The 19,219-nt window shown below is 45.5% G+C and overlaps 1 protein-coding gene across 1 annotated transcript in view; it reads right to left on the reverse strand.

Moving 5' to 3' along the window:
* Nucleotides 1-19,219, reverse strand: part of LOC111871412 (CCN family member 2) — a 115,139-nt gene that overhangs the window by 43,027 nt on the left and 52,893 nt on the right. The window contains exon 2 of the mRNA XM_033754236.1: nucleotides 17,207-17,350. Within this exon, the coding sequence (XP_033610127.1) occupies nucleotides 17,207-17,344 (138 nt within the window). The 5' untranslated portion in view covers nucleotides 17,345-17,350. The remainder of the gene's footprint in view (nucleotides 1-17,206; nucleotides 17,351-19,219) is intronic.

Here is a 19,219-nt window from a genome sequence, read left to right on the forward strand (position 1 = left end):
GCGAGAACAGAACCATCAAGAAAATGCTTAACACCAAACCAGAAGGAAATAGGAGAGTGGGAAGACCAAGGTTAAGATGGGAAGAATGTGTGTGGTAGGACGTAAGAATTTTGGGTGTAAAGAACTGCAGGAATGTAGCATCGAATAGAGAAGAATGACGAGCAATCCTGAGGAAGGCCAGGGCTCACAAAGGGCTGTCGGGCCAATGATGATGATGAGTATACTGTGTTGCCATTACAAAGAATAACCGGTTATTATTGATAACTGAAATAATCTCTGTATTTCTTTTTGTGGCAATGAAACACGTGAATGCGCCGTGTGGGTAAAGTACAGAATTCTTTAATGTTAAAGCAGGCGGTGCATATAGATATCAGCCTAAAGGGTTAGTGACAAAGCCTACTGTACTCTGCAGCTTTAAATGTGGTCTGTTTGCCTCTCCGATTTATGTAATCGCTAAAAAGGGGTGGATTTATTCTGCGTGAAGCAGATTAAAAGCCTACATTACACTTATTTCAGGTTGGGCCCCACAATTCACTCGCTATACACACAGTGGATAATTTAGTGGCCCCGACGCGCTGTAGCACTGATTAAAGAGGTGACAAATGCACAGCGTGCCGCGACACACAAAGGGAATTGCGGAGCGCTGCTCTACTGGCGCTCACAATAAAATAAAGAGCCTGTTCCAATTTAAAAGCAATGCTCAATTGAGCCCAGCTTCGAGGATAGACTGCAGCCTTCACGCGGCCCCTGTACAACACACGAGTTCTGTCCGTCCGTAGCATCCACCCAAACCACACGAGGGATGTAGATTAGGAGATCTCTACAGGTGTTCCTGAGTATGTGACAGAGTTGCGATGTTTTGGAACGACAGTAACAAATCAAAATTTGATTGAAAAGGAAATTAAGAGGAGACTGAACTCGGGTAATGCTTGCTACCACTCAGTCCAGAAACTTTTGTCTTCTCGTCGGCTGTCCAAAAACATAAAAATCAGAATAGGTGAAAGGTAAAGTTGTCCCTGTAACAGGCGGCGTAGACCCATGTGAGTCGTCGAGGCTCCCACATTTTCTAGAAAATCGGCTCACAGATGAGGTTGTCAGCCTTACGCGCCGGTCGCTCTTTACCCCCAGGAAGATTCCTGCTACTCATTTCTGTTAGATGCTGAGTGGACCCCAGGGCCATAGTGCGGCTGGAAGTATTAGATGAATTGAAAAAATCCAATGACCACATCGGGACTCGAACCAAAGACGTTCCGGCATGTAGCATAGTGCCTCAACCAACTACGCTACCGCGTACCCCAAACATTACAATATGCAAAAGCATAATTTTGCCTGTGGTTCTGTATGGGTGTCAAACTTGGTGTTTTAAATTTTGGCAGGAACACAGCCTGATGGTGTTTGAGAACAGGGTAAGAAGAGGAGGGGAAAGGGGGGTGTAGACACTTTAGAGTCGCACAGAGAAGCCAAAGAGGGCTTTGTGTCCCGTAAGACATGCACCCACTCTTGTCTGTATAGATGTATGTCATGAGTGCAGGACTAAGTTGTGGGGCACCCTGTGCGAATTCTCGGGCAGCGACAATCCATTTCAGTATAATTGTGTGGGCCCCTCAACCATCATTTGTCATCTCAAAATACTGTGTTCCACAGACCCATCACATGACCACCTCCAGCGTCATTAATAACAAGTATGCTGGCAACCCTGTGGCGGTTACAGGCAGATATCTGGGGGAATAACAGGACAGTAAAGAGAGACGAGATCCCTCAACCGCCCAGTCGGTATTACAGAACTCTGTAACGATACACAGAAAGCCGCAGAAATGGCTGACATTCCTACGTAACTCAAATCCAAGTGTGAAGAACTGCCATCATGACTCGTTATTTTCTGACTTTGTTTTAATTCGCTTAGTGGGGGGTGCAGTCCAACTGGGTCCACTCGGCACATCTGTCACTGATTGGCCTATTGCCTGCCCCGGGTGATTATGATGGCAGAGAATTTGGTGGAATGAAGATTGGCAGGGGAAACCGAAATACTCGGAGAAAAACCCGCTCCAGCGCCACTTTGTCCACCACATATCCCACTTGACCAGACCCGGGAACGAACCCGAGCCGCCGCGGTGGGAAACCAGCGACTAACCGCTTGACCTATGGCGCGGCCCAACAAACAGGACACCTGGTGGCCAAACATGGAGTTACAATGCTTCTCCCAGAAGCTCTGAGAATTGTGTAAGCTTGACTTCTGTTGAGTGGGACAGTTTCTTTCTATAATCAATATCTGAAACTTTGAACATGATTTCTAAGAAGCCTGTTGAAGTTAAAGAGGAAGCAGCTATGATGGGCGGTGGGGCTACTTACAGGACACTAAAGGCAAGGTAAAATTGTTCTTGTGCTTAACTAATTAAGCACCACGCCATGAAGGCATTAGATGGAATGATCAGCTTCACGCCTCGGCCGCTTTACACCCAGGGAAAGAGCCCCCGGTACCCATTGCATAGGTGGATTAGTGGGCCGCAGAGCCGGTCTGGACGACATGGAGAAGTGAAAATTCTTGCCCCTACCGGTACTCAAACTCCGACCCCTCGGTCTTCCAGTCCGTAGCCAGTCACTATACCGACTGAGCCATTCCGGCTCTAATATCGTCAGCTAGCAAACTTAAAAATAAAAACCCACAATAAGGCTGAGTGAGGATTAATAAGACAACGAAAATTATACGGGGTGTCCCAGGAGGAATGGACCAAACTTCGGGAGGGTGTTCCTTATGTTAAAGTATGCCGATATAACCCAAAACACCTATGTCCAAAGTTGAACGGTTACGGAGATAATGGCCCGAGAAAAGTGTGGTCTTCTAGCGGGTCTACGGACTATACCTATCAGCTGAGAGGCCTTATCTATGTTTCTCCTTGAGTGCCGTGATTCACCCTAGCCGTACTTATGTAGTTGGCTTTATCGGAACGCGCAGTCAGCCAAGTTACGTCAGCGCTTGCCATTCATGTGTCATGTATAGTGCTTGGAAACCCTAAGGACAATTATCACATGGCGAGCGAGTATTTTGTACTTCAATTTTATGGCTTCATGTCACTCACAAGTTAGTTTGATGTTACGTACATTATTAACATTACAGAAACCACATATTCCTGCCAGTTTTAATATATATTTTGTAATCAACAAGTGTGTAACACCGGTCAAAGTTTCACACTTCTCTGGCCATTATCTCCGTAACCGTCCAATTTTGGACATAGGTGTTTTGGGTTATATCGGCATACTTTAACATAAGGAACGCCCTCCCGAAGTTTGGTCCATTCCTCCTGGGACACCCTGTATAAGTAATTTTACTGCCTCTATCTTCAGGGTAAAAGAAAGAAAGCCGTTATACAGTATCACATCACGGAAGACAAGCTTTGTAGTCACGGCTATGAACCGGCAAACTTGTCCTGGGTTCCAACCGAGGGCGTTCCTTATACTTCCCCGCCAAATCAGCCAGTTCGGTAACATTTTAGGTTCCCATCACAGCGCGTTATTCCTCTGGGAGAGACTTAGTGCACTGTTGCACGAAGCGGCGGATCTCTCGCGTGCTTTACATTCCTCACAGCTGCTCGTCGCTCTCACGGGATCCAGTTTACAGGTGAGCATTCGGGTCACAAAGCCAGGCACTCACACTGCATATTTTAAACATGGGGCTCCAATGAAGCGGCGAAGGGGGGGGGGTGTTCGAAAGAAATGTCCGTTGTTAAAAACAAAAATATTATTCAGGCAATAGTGTAAAAGATATCTCTCTTTTGGGCTATGTAGCTCGTTGAAAATAAACCGATATTTCGGAGGTACATATCGCCTCCATCTTCAGGGTAAGTTGTATAAGCCAAGCAATAAACCAGCATGAAGCAGGTAGCAAACAGTTTCAAGTTGGTTTCCTGCTTATCTTATCCTTCGACACTGAAAATGGAGGCGACATGTTCCTACGAAACAACGAAAATATCGTCGTGGGTCTCGATGAGGCCTGAAACCAATATTCACTGTGCTGGCGAGGACCTGGGCTAGACTCAACAATGTGGAATGATGACTGATGAAATGCAAATTGTCTGGAAAGGAACCGACGTTCTGTAACAGAGATACTATCCCAGAATCTGACTCGTGGATCTAAGGAAAACCACGAAAAAAATCTGAAATCAGAATAATCGCTGACTCAGATGAGATTCGAACCGAAAACATCATTACAGCGTTATCACTGTATCAACCTGTTCGGTGTGACGCCTTGTAGTCCGATACCAACGTTTCGCTGGAAAAATACGCCTCTATTTTCAGGGTGAAAATCCCTCAATAGAGAAAACAGTAATGGTATACAAGAAAGGGATGCTAGGGACTGGGCTCCGCCCTTCAAACTGCCAAATATACCTTGTACTGACCTGCCCACTCCCTAGTGGTTCCCTCAGGACACCGGTCTAAGTCCTGTTCAGAATTATCCCTATAATTTTTCCGCCCTAGACTTATTCGTTAGCTCTGATGGAGACACATGTTCCTCCGAAAAGTTGGTAACATTTGCATTTCGCGAAAATCTAGCGGGTTAGCACAGCAGTATCGGGAGCTGTCGTCACACCGATGATTTTCTTCACTCACTCCAACCAAACATCAGGCAAACGCCTCGATTAAGCAAGGGCAACTTATTTTCATATGTGTAGTATGTGTGGCTATACGAGTAGACGGGGTTTTCGATAACTGGATTTATTGGCCACTAACAAGTCGTAACTAAAAAACACTATAACACTATCGCTGATTTCCACACTTTACAAATCACTCCTGCAAGCGCTAAGTCCTTCCCAGTCTGCAATATTTTCACTAGTAGTTTCCTGGTAACGGCTTCTAACAATAAAAATTCTTGAGCTTGTGTGCTCACGTCGTTACTTCCGGTGAATATCCCGCAAATGAACTCTCAGCTAAGTCACTCACAAACCCTCCCGGTTATAATATCACGGCACGGACCACATAGAAAACAAACTTCTGTTGTGCGCACGTCGCGGGCATTATCTAACAACGGCCGCTGTTAAGAGAGTTATCGCTTTGCAACGGGAATGTGTTTACGGAGCCGTTGCCCCAGAAAGGGGTCTGGTATAGCCGCCCATCTCGCGGTCATTGCATAGCAACGGCTCCACACGGTACAGTATTCTCTCCTGTTCATCCCACGGTCAGACGCTATTCAGTGCAACCCCAACGCTCTGTGCAACCCTGCAATGGACGGGCCACTGCAGGACAAGTGACCGGTGTGTCAACGTAAAGCCAGTGTTACAGAATACAAATCCGGCTCTTCACGCCGCCCACTTGAACACAATGGACTTTAGCTAACAAACAAACAAAGGGCCTGGATTGTTTCATGTAATTGACACAAAAGCAAACTAGGCGTGACCCGGTAAGTGGATTTGGCCGATCATTAACATAAGCCCAGGATACGAATCACAGGGAGCCTAAAATAAAATTCAACGCTCTTTACGATAAAACTAGCGTTAACACTCGGTGAGAATTCATCGACACAACTTGTCATTCGTTATACAAGCTTTCGCACTATCACTTTCTCCTGCTTTCTCCGGTATTCCTTTCCAGTTTCTTACAGGTTTTCAATTTATACCTCGAAACTAACTTTTAAGGCGATCTGCTACGAATAACAGGCATAAGCAAGTCAATCGTAAACATACAGCTACATCTACATCAACATGTTATCAACATTCACGGAATAGACACGATACCCTGAAACAAAAACTAAACTGCTCAGTCGTTCGTGACCTGTTACACAATTTACTTTCGCGCAACGTGTCAACGTTGCTATGGTAACCCGAAGGTGCGCAACTTAACAGCTTTCATCTCACCGTTACATTACCTCTTACTGTGTTATATACGCGGTATACGTGCGAAAATACTGTGGTGGTGAAAAAATCGGGATGGTGATCATGATGGATTTACATGTGTTCGTCTCCCCCCCCCCCAATACACACATGTGTGTGTATATATATACATATATATACACACATGTGTGTATATATATATAGGAATGCGTGGAGCTACACCTCCACTCCCCACTGAATCTCCATAAAGTAGTGATTAATTAAACACAAGGACAATTTTACATTTCTCAGTTTAGTGTGTGTAAAATGGGAAAGAATAGCCATATGCGAAAAAGAAGAGAAATACGAATGATGTAATGAGCAAGAGACGGCAATAAAGGAGGAATGGAAAGGAACATGAAGAGAATATACCGAAGACGGAACCTCGCCTACAAGCAAGTCACTGTTGTGTGCCCAGCCTTTCAAGGCGCGACCTCAGAAAACCTATTTGTTCGAGCAGGTCTGCGTAGCGGTACCGATCTTAAGGAGACGCTGGTTTCGAATCTCGACAGGGGTATCGCTAACCTTGTTCGGGTTCATCACGGTATTCCTCAGTCCCTCCAAACAAATGCCGCGATATCCCCAACAGGCCACGACAGCTGCCTCCAAAATCATTTCCAATTCATCTGTCATACCACCATTCTACGCTATACAGTATACATTACTGACAACATCGTAAAAAACCCCCGTCCCCTCATTAAAAAACTGATTCTGAAATTCAAATTTGTGGTTATTCTTCCTACCAGGTATGCTGCTGTCCATACCGTGTCATTCATCACCGCCAGAGCGTGTGACAGTTGCTGCCTAACATTTGTCATCTGTTTCAATTAATGCAGAGACTAGGAAATTCGATTCTAGTTGCTAATCCAATCTCTCTACATGCGTGATGTTTTTGGTGGCAAGAGCCGGCAGCCGGAGCCAAGCAAATGCCGTCTTCTTAACTGCGGACACAGACACAGATAAGCTAAGAGACGGACAGCTAGCCAATGTTTATAAAACCTGAAGTTCATTCCCTTGTTCACAAGAGCCCACGTTAACTAACTTCATGTAGAAGAGTCTTTGAGAAGCTAACAGTTGTTCAGCTACTCAAAGAGTTTTCTTTACTGTTTATGTAACTCGAAGGTTCATTACCGTATTCACAAGAGACCGCCTACACACACACACACACACACACACACGGACAGCCTCGTAAGAGTTGATAGGACCTCAGCTAGGCCCATGTTGTGAGGGAGGGGCAGCAGGGGCATTTGGCCCAAGCCCCTGGTCTAGGGGGGCCCAATTATACTCTTTTGATTTAAATGTTATATTGATTACGTATTATACTTGTACTTTCATGGATACTGGATGGAAAATCCAATTTCTTAAATTATTTTCATATATGTATATGGTTTTAAGAGTAGGGTGTGGGGTCCCGCATTTCTGAGTGGCCCCAGGGTCCGTCTCAACTCTCTCTGGGCCTCGTCTACCTCTTTCTCCACACGGTAACACGTTTTCACACACACGCCGGTAGGTAGCAGCACTGCCGCGAGTTTCCATCCATCAACAGGAAGGACGGACATGGCCGCCTACGAGGGAATTACCATATCCGTTGTTGAGAGGAACGGAAGTGCACCCCCTCCCCAACCGGGACACATTCAGTGACAATTTCGCTAAGTCCCTCGGTGCCCCGGTGCACATAATTCGATATACAAGTCCCAGACCTGTAGAGTGCGGCCTTCTGGGTTGTAAGTGGGTGTGGCTCGGAGAGAGCTCGACGTTTCGGAGGAACATATCGCCTCTATCTTCAGGGCTGAATAGTAAGTAAAGCAAGATACCACGAGAAGGAACGCTCTGCTTGTGGTCTGCTTCATGTTGGTTTCTTTCTTGGAGATAGCTCGACGTTTCGGAGGAACATATCGCCTCCATCTTCAGTGCTGAATAGTAAGTAAAGCAAGATACCAGGAGAAGCAACGCTCTGCTTGCGGTCTGCTTCATGTTGGTTTCTTTCTTGGAGAGAGCTCGACGTTTCGGAGGAACATATCGCCTCCATCTTCAGGGCTGAATAGTAAGTAAAGCAAGATACCAGGAGAAGCAACGCTCTGCTTGTGGTCTGATTCTTGATTTTTTGCCTGGTTTACTCTTTCATTCTGAAGATGTAGGCGACATGTTCCTTCGAAACGTCTGGATCTCTTCGAATTTCACAAGCGTTACAACCCAGAATACGTCAATCCTCAGATCCTTAGCTCTAAGAGCTGTATTTATATTCGTATTTGAAATGAACACATAATTCCCAGACGTCAAACTGAAATGTATATACGCGAAGAAAATTATTTTATGTCTACAAGAAAGGACAGCAAAGCCGGGATAGCTCAGTAAGTACAGCAAGGGAATGCGGCTGGACAATCGGGCTTCGATTCCAGGTTCTTCTCTTCCCCACAGCGTCCAGACCGGCTCTGGGGACCACCAAGCCTCCTATCCAATGCATACGGGGGCGCTCTTTCCCGGGGGTAAAGCGGCCGGAGTATGAAGCTGACCACCGACCTCCATCTAGTGCCGAGATTAAGAATGGTGGAGTTATACCTCGAAGAAAGCAGTCTTCTGGGATTTGGCACCGTGTATATGTGGTGCCAAATCCCAGAAGACTGCTTTCTTCATAGTCACCGCCGTGAAAGCCTCAAATCTTACGAGTTATACCTCCATTTCCCCGCGTGTCTTCATGGCACAGTGCTTCATTAATTTAGCATAGGGACAACTTGACGTTACGTTACGTTACCATGACACGACGCAGGCGGTTAGGCACTGGATTCTTACAGCCGAGACCTTGAGACAAGTCCCGGGTGGATTCAAGTGAGATTCGTGGTGGACGAACTGGCACTGCAGCGAGGTTTCTCCCAGTTTCTACACTTTTTCCCCCTGCTAATCATCATTCCACCATTGCTTCATACTCATCTATCACCTCCCTCTAATGTGTGACAGGCAGCACAGTATCACATCCTCGGGGTTTGGCTGGTTGCAGACTGAGGGAGTCTCACAGTATAAATGCAAGAACAGAGAACTCGATTTCTATTGGAACAACACACGACAGAAGTTGCATAACAGCCATCCCAATGTAGGTGAAGCAGTCGCTGTGCTTGATTAAGCAGTATTCTTAACCTCTGTACTAGACGGAGGTCAGTGGTTAGCTTCGCGCCCTTCCCGTTTCACCCCCAGGTTATCACTGGATAGGTGGCCGGTTGGGCCCAATCCCGGATTGGACGCAGAATGACGGAATGCTACCAGCTTTTGTCAGGATCGAACCCCGATTTTCCGGTCGTCCATCCAGTAGCTTAGTCACTACACCGACTGACCACACAAAAATTCAGAAATATATATCACGTGGATTAATATCGCTCCCACCTCAGGAGTTCGCAAGGATGCCACGTAAATTCTACTGGCAGCAGGAATTTGAGAGCTACAAGATTTGGTTTGCTCATAGCGAGAATATGATTTTTGCCAACTAGCTGTTTGGCTTACTAGTTGACTTTGAGGATGGAGACAGTACTTTCCTCCGAAACGTCAATAAATATAGCAGATACGCGTCGCTATATCCCAGGGTTATTTCATGTTAACGAAATAAGAACGAAAAGCAATACGTACAACACAAATGGCGCTCCATCTGTTCATTTCAAAACGAGTTCTCCATGTTTTTGTAAAATTGTTTCGCGTTTCAGCCGGAAGACTTCAGAGTGCATCTCATACGCGCGGCGGGGAGGGGGAAAAAGAAACAAATGAGAACAAAAAGCGCGCAACACAGTCGCGAAACAAAATGTCGGAAGGTGAAGATGCAAAGAACAAAATAAAAGGGACCAGATAAAAACCAACGGAAATTACTCCCGAGAAGTGAAACATTAAAATGACCCTTATCTCCGACCAGAACGAACCCTTCCTCTCAATTCCCAACTTCCTTTACCCTTCCACTTTGAAAATTAAACCAAGCAATGGCAGGATTCTGTTCTTCGTGAGGACGTCAGAATTGCAATTGGCAGCGAACCTGGAACCCCCAAGTCATGTCACGTGACAGAGCAGGTTAGCTCAAGCGGTAATGCTTCTTCCTTGTATTCGGGAGGTGCCAGGTTTGAGTCTCGGCAGGGACGCAGTCCGTCCTGAATGAGGGATTCCGCGGATTTCCCCAATCCTTCCAGGGACACTCCAGGATAATGACTCCATCTAAGCAACGCCCGCTTCCTTCCGCATCCCTTCACTTCATTATTAGATGACGTAGCTAGTGACAGCGTCATTAAGAAAAATTTTAAAAGGTGAAGTTTTCCTTGTGCTTAATTATGCACCATGGCATGAAGTCGTATGGGGGAGCGGAGGTAATTTCCATATATGAATAAACTATGCAATAGAAGGAGGTAAGTCGTCAGCTTCACGTCCCGGCAGCTTTAATCCCGGGTAAAGAACATCGTCAAACCTGAACACACACAACTGCATACCAAGAAATAAAAATGTCTGCAACATAACGAGGCGTTCTTTAAGGCACAATCATGTTTCCCTTCTGAATAAGTTTAGAGGTACACAATTGTCAGCAACCAATGTCCAGACCAAGGACGGGGAAACGTGCTGAACACTGGAACTGCGTAGCCCGGGGGGGAGCCGCCAACTGGTCTGCCACGCAGCGGGAAATTTTCCTCTGTTTAATACAGTTACGGGAAGAAGCGGGGAATCACACCAACAGTTCAAAAGAGCCACATGGGCTTCGCGAGCCACACGCTGCCCACATCTGGTACAAAGAAATGCTGCAAATATGGGACAATAAACTGAGCATGAAGCTGGATAAGGAACCATTAAACTACAGACAATAACCTTCAGTATATAAATCGAACAGAATAACCAACTTTATGGCTCTGGGATCGAAGCAGCAGTGCCAACCATTCAACGACAAAATACGTTATATGTATGATACTTAATAGTCTTATCTGTGAGCCTTACTGTCTTCCAGAATGTGACGACGTGTACTATACAGATCATATACAGGGTGTTTCACGACTTTAGGGTATAACTGCAGGAGGTGATTTTCCAGGTCTTTGTGATCAAAAGAGTTCATATAAACATGTGTCCGATTTTGGACGGTCACGGAGTTATGACCGTTTTAAACTCAGAATAGAAGGTAACGATTACTGACAATAAACGGAACAAAATAATAAACCAGCATAATACATGATACATTTAAAGTATGAATGTACAGTTAACTTCGTGAAATTACCTTTAATTTGAATTTATTGGTGCGTAAAGCTGATTTTCGAAAATGCCACCGCCGGCCGCAACACAGGCTGCCCCTCGGTTGTGAACCGCGCGGGTAGCACGTAGCAGCTTCAGCTGGCTGTTTCTTATGTGGTCAGCGGCGTCCAGAATGCGACCGAGCAAAGCATCTCGCGGTGTACCATATGAACAATGCCTTCTTCACTGACGCCTTCATTAACGCCACACTCGGCTGCAATACGAACGCCGGGAAGTCTACCGGTATCTCGCAATGCCTGGTAAACTCCAGTACACACTCTCCGGGTCGGTATTCTGCGATTCGGAAACCGTTGCTGATATTCAGCTACGGCAAGAACTGAGTTACCGTCACAAAACCCGTACGCATAAATCATATCTGCATACTCCTCAAATGAAAATGTAAATGGCATCGTGAACGTAACAGACGCACCGAGATGGGAACTGTTCTGAACACCAGTAGCCGCCACACTAGCTGTGGCCGGACATACCAACCCACCACGCCTTAGGTACCACTCAAGTGTCGAGATAACGAGAACGCTCTGTCTGTAGCTGGCTAAAAATAGCGACCCGCCAGCTGACAGACGCGGTTCATACGAGGGCGTGTACGGGAATGAACAAACGGTCATAACTCCGTAACCGTCCAAAAGCGGACACATGTTTATATGAACTTTTTTAATCACAGAGACCTAGAAAATCACATCCTGCAGTTATGCCCTAAAGTCGTGAAACACCCTGTATTTACCGACGTCTCAGGCTCCTAGAGATAAAGAGAGCAGATTTCTGCAAAAGTTGGTAAAGACTGCCCACACTTCATGACGCCACTTCCCGAAAGACTGTAATCTTCGCGTCAACATGTCTGTACTCATACGAATGTCTCAATCTTGTTTTGTTGTTCTTATTCTTCCTTCTACTACTCCTCTTTCTCCTTCTCCCCTTCTCATCCTTCTCCTCTCCCTGTCACTTCTCCTACGTCTCCTCCTGCTCATTCTCCCAATCCCCTTTCTCCTCCCCCTCCTCGCACTTATTCTACTCCTTATACTCCTCCTCTCCATTCTTCCCACCTGCCTCCGCTTTCTCCTCCTCCTTCTATTACTCCTCTTTCTCCTCCCCTTCTTATCATCCTCCTCCTCCCCTACTCCTCCTCTCCCTTCTTCCTACCTTCCTCCTCCTTCTACTACCCCTCTTTCTCCTCCTCCTTCTACTACTCCGCTTTCTCCTCCCCTTCTCCCTTACTCCTCCTCCTTGTGTTAACCAGGGTAACACACTTCCTCGGTGCATGTCACACAGCACTAATCAATATGAGAGCAACTGAACTACTGACTGATATAAGTAGCCCGTTACGTCATCAATACATAATTTTTTTTATTGCTAGTGGGGTGGGGCTTGGCAGATATGCAGAACGTTAAGAGTACCAATATAAATGGCACAACAACAGACTGACTAGTGAAAAATGAACAGGAAAGAATGTGGGAGGAAGCGGTCGAGACCAATTTCAAGGTACTATCGCTACATTCGCCTTGAGGGGGCCGAGAACACATAACGAATTCCTCAGTGAGGATAACCTGTCACGGGAACTACACTCTAACCCTGTACCTCCCTAATACAAGGCAGAAATATCACCCACTCAACCCTGAAGTTTGATGTACCATGAATCAACCGGATAATCAATAACGTGTGGTCACGTGCATAGAAATGTATCTTTTAATTGAAAATTGACGTGCCGCCACTGATTCACCCCCTCCACTTGAAACCAATCTATCAGCTACATGCACCAGCTGTTTGACATTTACAGGGATGAGATCCAACCACCCCAGCAACCCCTAAGGGCCTGAAATAGCCTCTGGAACGAGGGGGGAAATGATTTATTTGGTAATGATACCTTCTAGCTGAACCCCCCCCCCCCACCGTCTCAATTCTGCTTCTTGTGTACATCTCAGGGTAATCCTGACGCACTGACAAAATGGAAAATAAATTACTCCTTCCTGTTTCTCGGTTTTGTGGCCACGGAGAGAAAATCAAACGTAATGAGTTTTAACATTTCTCATCAAGATTCTTGTCTTCTGGGAATGTTAGGTTACGCAGTCCGACGGAAACCGACGGGCGTCTCAAATCACACAAGCAACAAACAAACTAGTGCTGCTTGCTAGCTGCTTGTTTGTTCCCGTGGCTTACGTTTCTACCTTGAAGATGGAGGAAGTATGTTCGTCCGAAGCGCAAGTAGACATTTATCAGACTGCGCTACGTCACATTCGGGATGACAATACTCAAATCCAACATTTCTCTTTAAATGTGACAGTCAGTGGAGGTTGTCATGCCGGAAGGTGCCATCAGAGGTCAGTAGGTCTGCATGTATCTATCTAGAGGACATGTGACGACGCTGCCAGTAGCTGAGCCTGTTGTAGGTTGATTAATGAGTAACGAAAGGGGTCGCGACCTAATTTGAAGCAGTATCTCGGCGTTTGCTGGAAGGGGCAAAAAAAAAAGATGAAAAATCACAGGATAGTACTCATGTCGAGATTCGAACCACGTAACTCCGGTATAAAAATGAGAAACTTTATATCTTACGACAACTTGTACGATTCTAAAATGTCTAAAACTGCGCAACTGATTCATCTGCTCCAAATTTGCGCAACTGTTTGGTGTATATCTGTGTAAATGATTGCATTGTATTTGCGGAAACGCTTTATATTTGCGCAATTCTTTGCTCTAAATCTGCGCAACTCTTCTCTCTATATTTGCGCAACTAGCTGCTCTGTATGCAAGCAACCGGTTACTCTACAACAGTTCGTGACATATGTGTGAGTCCTAGGAAGCAATTTCAGGGGCTAATCCATTCGCTCGATTAATAATAAACGCATAGGAACATTTCGAAAGAACTGTCTGTCCTGAGTTCCGGTTTCCATCCTGCAGAAGGAGATTTTTGTAGCGTCGAATGATAGATGAATTGAAAATGATTCGTAAGGAAGGGCCTTAGTCTAATCCAGATACTATCCCAGTATTTACCCGGAGAAACTGAGGAAAATAAGGATAAATCTCGCAAAGTTCAGCCGGCGTCTCTACCGAGATTCAAAGAGAACATATCTACCACAACGACGATCTGCTGATGCGGTTACCCGGCGCCCGTGATTCCCAGACATAAAAAGGAGCGTCTCATTGTCACACACAAGAGCGTCCCCGATCGACAGAGCAAACAAACACTTCTGGCTGCCGTATCGATTCTCCTCCGGTGGACATGCCCTCAAGGTATGCTGTCATCTTTCTAATGGGAGGCTCAACGGGAATTACGTGTAGAGTCCATCCACTCTACGTCACACCTCGTGTAGGCAACCTTACGGAAGAAAACTTCCTACGTAAGTACGTATGAATTTCCCAGCGGCATACGAATACCTGTTGGAAACAGAATTCAGTAATAGTCTAACAATGATATAACGGACTGCGTCACTAAATGACGATGACGCAATCTCATTCTCACAGCCGACGAGACAATATGTCACCTGCACACGATCAAATGTTCGCCTATCCCCAGTTGTTAATTAAACAGGGAAAACATTTTTCTTCTTTGATTTGAGGCTCTCGAAGCGGCGGTTATAAATAGTATTAACTTCTGGGATGTGACGCCGTGTAGTCTGACAGTTTATCGATGTTTCGGAGTAAAATATTGCCTCCATCTTCAGGGCTAAAGAGGAAGTACAGATAATAACAAATAGAATGTAACGCTATGCTTGCTGTTTATCATTCTTCGACCACGAAGATGGATACATTACGTTACTTTGAAACGAGGGAAAAATTCCACCAGACTACACGACGTCACATTAGAGTAGATAGTATTTTTCAGCACTATTCTTATATGAATGAGTAGAACGGGTTCACATATGGGATTAGCATTCACAGAGACGCACAAAAAATAAATATTAAAAATGAACGAACGCGGAAGTTCCAGTAGAAAGGGGTCCGAAATGAACCCGGGGAGCATTCCATTGAAATTAAAATGAACATCGTCTGCACACAAAACTGGCACAAAAGAAATGGAATTTAAGGAATTAACAAATACGAAAAGATTAATGACTCATACACGTACTTTGGGGCCATCTGCATTGTGTCGGTTGCATTCCGTTCGCGTACAGAGCCAGTACAGACAAGCGGCATTTCAGCGAACTAAAAATATCCAACAGTGAATATTACTGTCCTATGGGATGAGACACCGTCAAGTTTGGTAGTTATCAACTTGATGCCTCCATATGTAGCGCAGAAACGTTGGTAAAATGGCGTTTCCAAAGAGGATTCTAAGAATTTCTGATATTCTCAAGAGTTTTATATCCTGAAGACAGAGGCAGCAGATTCATCCGAAAGGTCGGTAAACCAAGCTACACGGCGTCACAATCCAGAACACTGTTCATTACATTTACCGCGACGAGAACATGGAAATGTAAGGACACGCCGGCCTGCAGTCAGCTGAACCTTCAGACAGCCGGAGGGGCATCTCCCGTTTCCCCTCTCTCATATTACGTCAGCAGACGGAGACAACACGATGGAAGAGAGATTTTTGTTTCCTCTCTTGTCTCCAGTTTCATTATCTTCCATTCTCTTCTCCTATTTTCTTTCTTCTTTTTCTCAGTTTAGGCCTTCTCTTCTTCCTTCCATCGCTCTTCTTCTACTTTCTATTCGACCATCTCTTCTTCCTTCCATCGCTCCTCTTCTACTTTCTATTCCACCTTCTCTTCGTCCTTCATTATCCTCATTTCCTTCTTATTCTCCTTTCCATTTTTTCCCACTTGCTCTTCCTCCTACATCTACTCCTTCCCGTTTCTTCCTCCTTCTTCTCCCTTTTCCACTTCACTTCCTCTTTTACTCTTCACCTTTCTTTCCTTCCTTTTGCTCATAATCTCTTTTCTTCTTTCTGCTCTGACCCACGTAACTGAGAGTTCGGGCTCTTCAATGACCCATACATCTCTCTTTCCGTTTCATGAACAAGTGGACAAATCCGCTTCGCCCGCCCAGGAACACTCAACGCAATTGGTGGCGTTCTCTTGTAATGTTTACGCGCCACAGTTTCCTGCCCCCGAGCTAATCCTCTGAAGTGGAGACTCCACATGTTACGATCTGCGAATGCGTGCCCCTCTCAGCGGTGTTAGAAAAATGTGCAGAGGGAAAACAGTTTCAGGAACCGTGAAACAAAAACATCGAATCCTCCCTTCCCGGCGTTTTCATGAACAGCTGTTCCCCGAGAGTCCTGCTGCTGCCACACAGAACATTCATTCGAGACTAAATGGTCCGAGATTCGATAACGCCAATTTGGGGAGAAACATTTGGGAACACAGCATTCCCGTTCTTCCAACATATTTGTTACTTCGTTAAGTTGGTTAAATGTTGAGCCTATGAACTGGCTTCACTACACCACAAGGGACATAAGAATAGGGGTAAGATAAACAAACACGCCAAGAATAAACGTAAAAATTCTGCTTACGAAAATAACTGCTATTTACTCTGACCCTCGTAAGAAACACGTGAATACGCTGCGCGGTGTTTCCAAGGGCCACAGCACCTGAAGCAATCTCGTACTCCGTTTAAATGAAGCCCTGGCAGAAAGGAGGGCTCTTTTAATGGTGAAACAGCTGAGTAGTAGGGGGGGGGGGCTCAGTTTCAGTACTGACACCCCAAACCGCAGGGCAATTAATTCCGAACTAATTCGCATCTTCAAGTTGAGCGCCCCCGTTGTTAGCGGCCTCATGTCACCCCGTCACCCCAGCATTGAGGGACTCGCATCCGGGCACACCGATATTCTGGGAAGTGAGGCTGTGATGGAGCTACCGGCGTTTCGAATCAACCTGTTGCCTCTATCTTCACGGCTTCTAGTATGTGATCTAGTGTGCACACGTAGTTATTTGCCAACGTTTCGGATAAATCTGCTGCCTCTATTTTCAGGGTCTCTGGGATGTGATGCCATGTATACAGTAAATATTACCAACGTTTCGGAGAAACCTGCTGCCTCCATCTTCAAAGTTTTCCACGATGTGATGCCGTACAAATGTTTGGGAGTTATCCTGAAAAGCTTGCAGCTTGCAAACACGGCGCCATAACGAACGTCAGACACACAGCTGTTCACTCACCTCCTCGTAGGGCCGCGACTGCGGGTGAGTGTCTTTGTAAACCTCACACTCGTAACAAGGCGCCCTCTGACCCCAGGCACGCTCAACCTGGGGCAACAGCGCCATCAAGACTAGCACGGCCAACACCACTGCCTCCATCACCACCTGCAACAATATAACCACACGTAAGGGTTTCACTGTGCCTCAAGCTTACCTCAGAATCTGCGCACAAAATCTGAGCTGATGGCCTGCGTCACTAAGTCATCGCTTGTAAACTATTAATGGTACAAATTATTATGCTGTGCGCAGGCGCAGACTGTTTCATCCCTTTCTTCCAGTTTCTGTCTCTTTCTCTTAGTGTCTGTCTTCACCCGTTCAGATTTTGTGCGCTTACTCTATCCGTCAATTCCAATGTCACATATGATATTACTAAAAACAATTAGAAATTAGTTTCACGATGCAGCCTAAGAGAGAGAAGAACAAATTCAGGAAATAGTCTGTTATTATTTTCTTCGGAAATATTTAAGCGTTTGGCGTACATGGACGCGTGACTAAAATCCACTCATTTTGTTGTCGCGTTGCTGGGCGACAGCTCTGAGAACGGTTGGATTGCGCAACAATGAGCAGGGGTCACGTGACCTCTGCGTTACCGTGAGTGACGTCACATAACCCCACCCATCCCGTTGCTATGCAACTCTCAGTGAACGCCCCTTCCACGTTAGGCTGTGACGTCACACCGCAACTGTGGTAGCTATCACGTATCTGGCTTTCTATGGAGTCCGTGACGTGACCGTTGCTATGCAATCGCTCGGTAAACACATTCCAATAATATAGGCTGTTACAACAGAACAGATGGCAGTATTTGAGAGTGTTTAAACGACAGCCACGGGAAGTTCGTCGTGTGAAGACTTGAGGTGTGACTGGAAGATTTCATGTGTAATACTTGGAATGATTTGAGTATTAGTTTCTGTTCTGAGATGCGTTGCTAGGAGACGACTAGTAGAGACTGAGAATTCTAGCGCGTGCGCAACGGTGAACTGGAATGTATGTATATCAGCGATAGCGCTGTAATTTGAGTGTGTAACCATGTGCTAATAAATCCACTCATCCGAACTAGAACCGGTCATTTCGTCACGCGTACCCCCTACACGTGACAATATTATCGGCTGCAAGATGTCACCGGATGAAAGTCTAAGCAGTTCAGTTATTAGGCAAATGATGTCATTTATATGGCCTAGAGAAGTTTCATACAGATCCGTGACTTCCATTTGTGACGTCTGACATAATTTTCCACACGCAGACCAACTTTGAGTAAAAAAAAAAAAGAAATAAAAGCTTTAATTAAGGTACAAAAGGGTTATATCTCGAATTTGAAAATAACTGTGTATCTAATTTCCTTTCAAACTGGTTTTTAAACTATGGTACGTTATTTGACCGCCTCTGTGGTGTAGTGGTCAGAGTTCCTGGCTACAGATCCAGAGGTCCGGATTCGATTCCTGTCTCTATAAGATTTTTCCTGAGAAGTAGTGGGTCTGGAACGGGGTCCACTCAGCCTCGTGAGGATAATTGAGGAGCTATATCAAGGAAATAGCGGCTCCGGTCTAGAAAACAGAAGTTAACGGCGGTGGGGATATGCTGCGCTGACCAAGTGACACTCTCTATCAGCTAAAAAGTTGGCACTAACTTCGCCGACAAGCGGCGGTCGCTCTGTCGGTATAGTTTGCTTGCGGACTAAAATCACGGAGTTTATTTTTTTTGTTATGTTATTTTATCAACTGAGAGCGCTAGTATTTGCACTTTTACTTCTGTGACCAAACTAAATGGATACACAGCTCCTCTGGTGGCAAATGAATGAAATGCTCTATTCATTTGTTAACATCTGTTGGGATGAGGGTTGAATTCCCTTGAAGCAGAAACACTGTTTGTGAACTAGTGAAGTGTGCACCTAACTCTGACTACAGAAAGTTCGAGTTTAGTTTTTTCTTTGTCTTTGTACTACAAGACTACAGACTGGAATAAGAAACATGACGTCAC

This window comes from Cryptotermes secundus, unplaced genomic scaffold (genome assembly GCF_002891405.2).
Source record: "Cryptotermes secundus unplaced genomic scaffold, Csec_1.0 scaffold261, whole genome shotgun sequence".
Lineage (NCBI taxonomy): Eukaryota > Metazoa > Arthropoda > Insecta > Blattodea > Kalotermitidae > Cryptotermes > Cryptotermes secundus.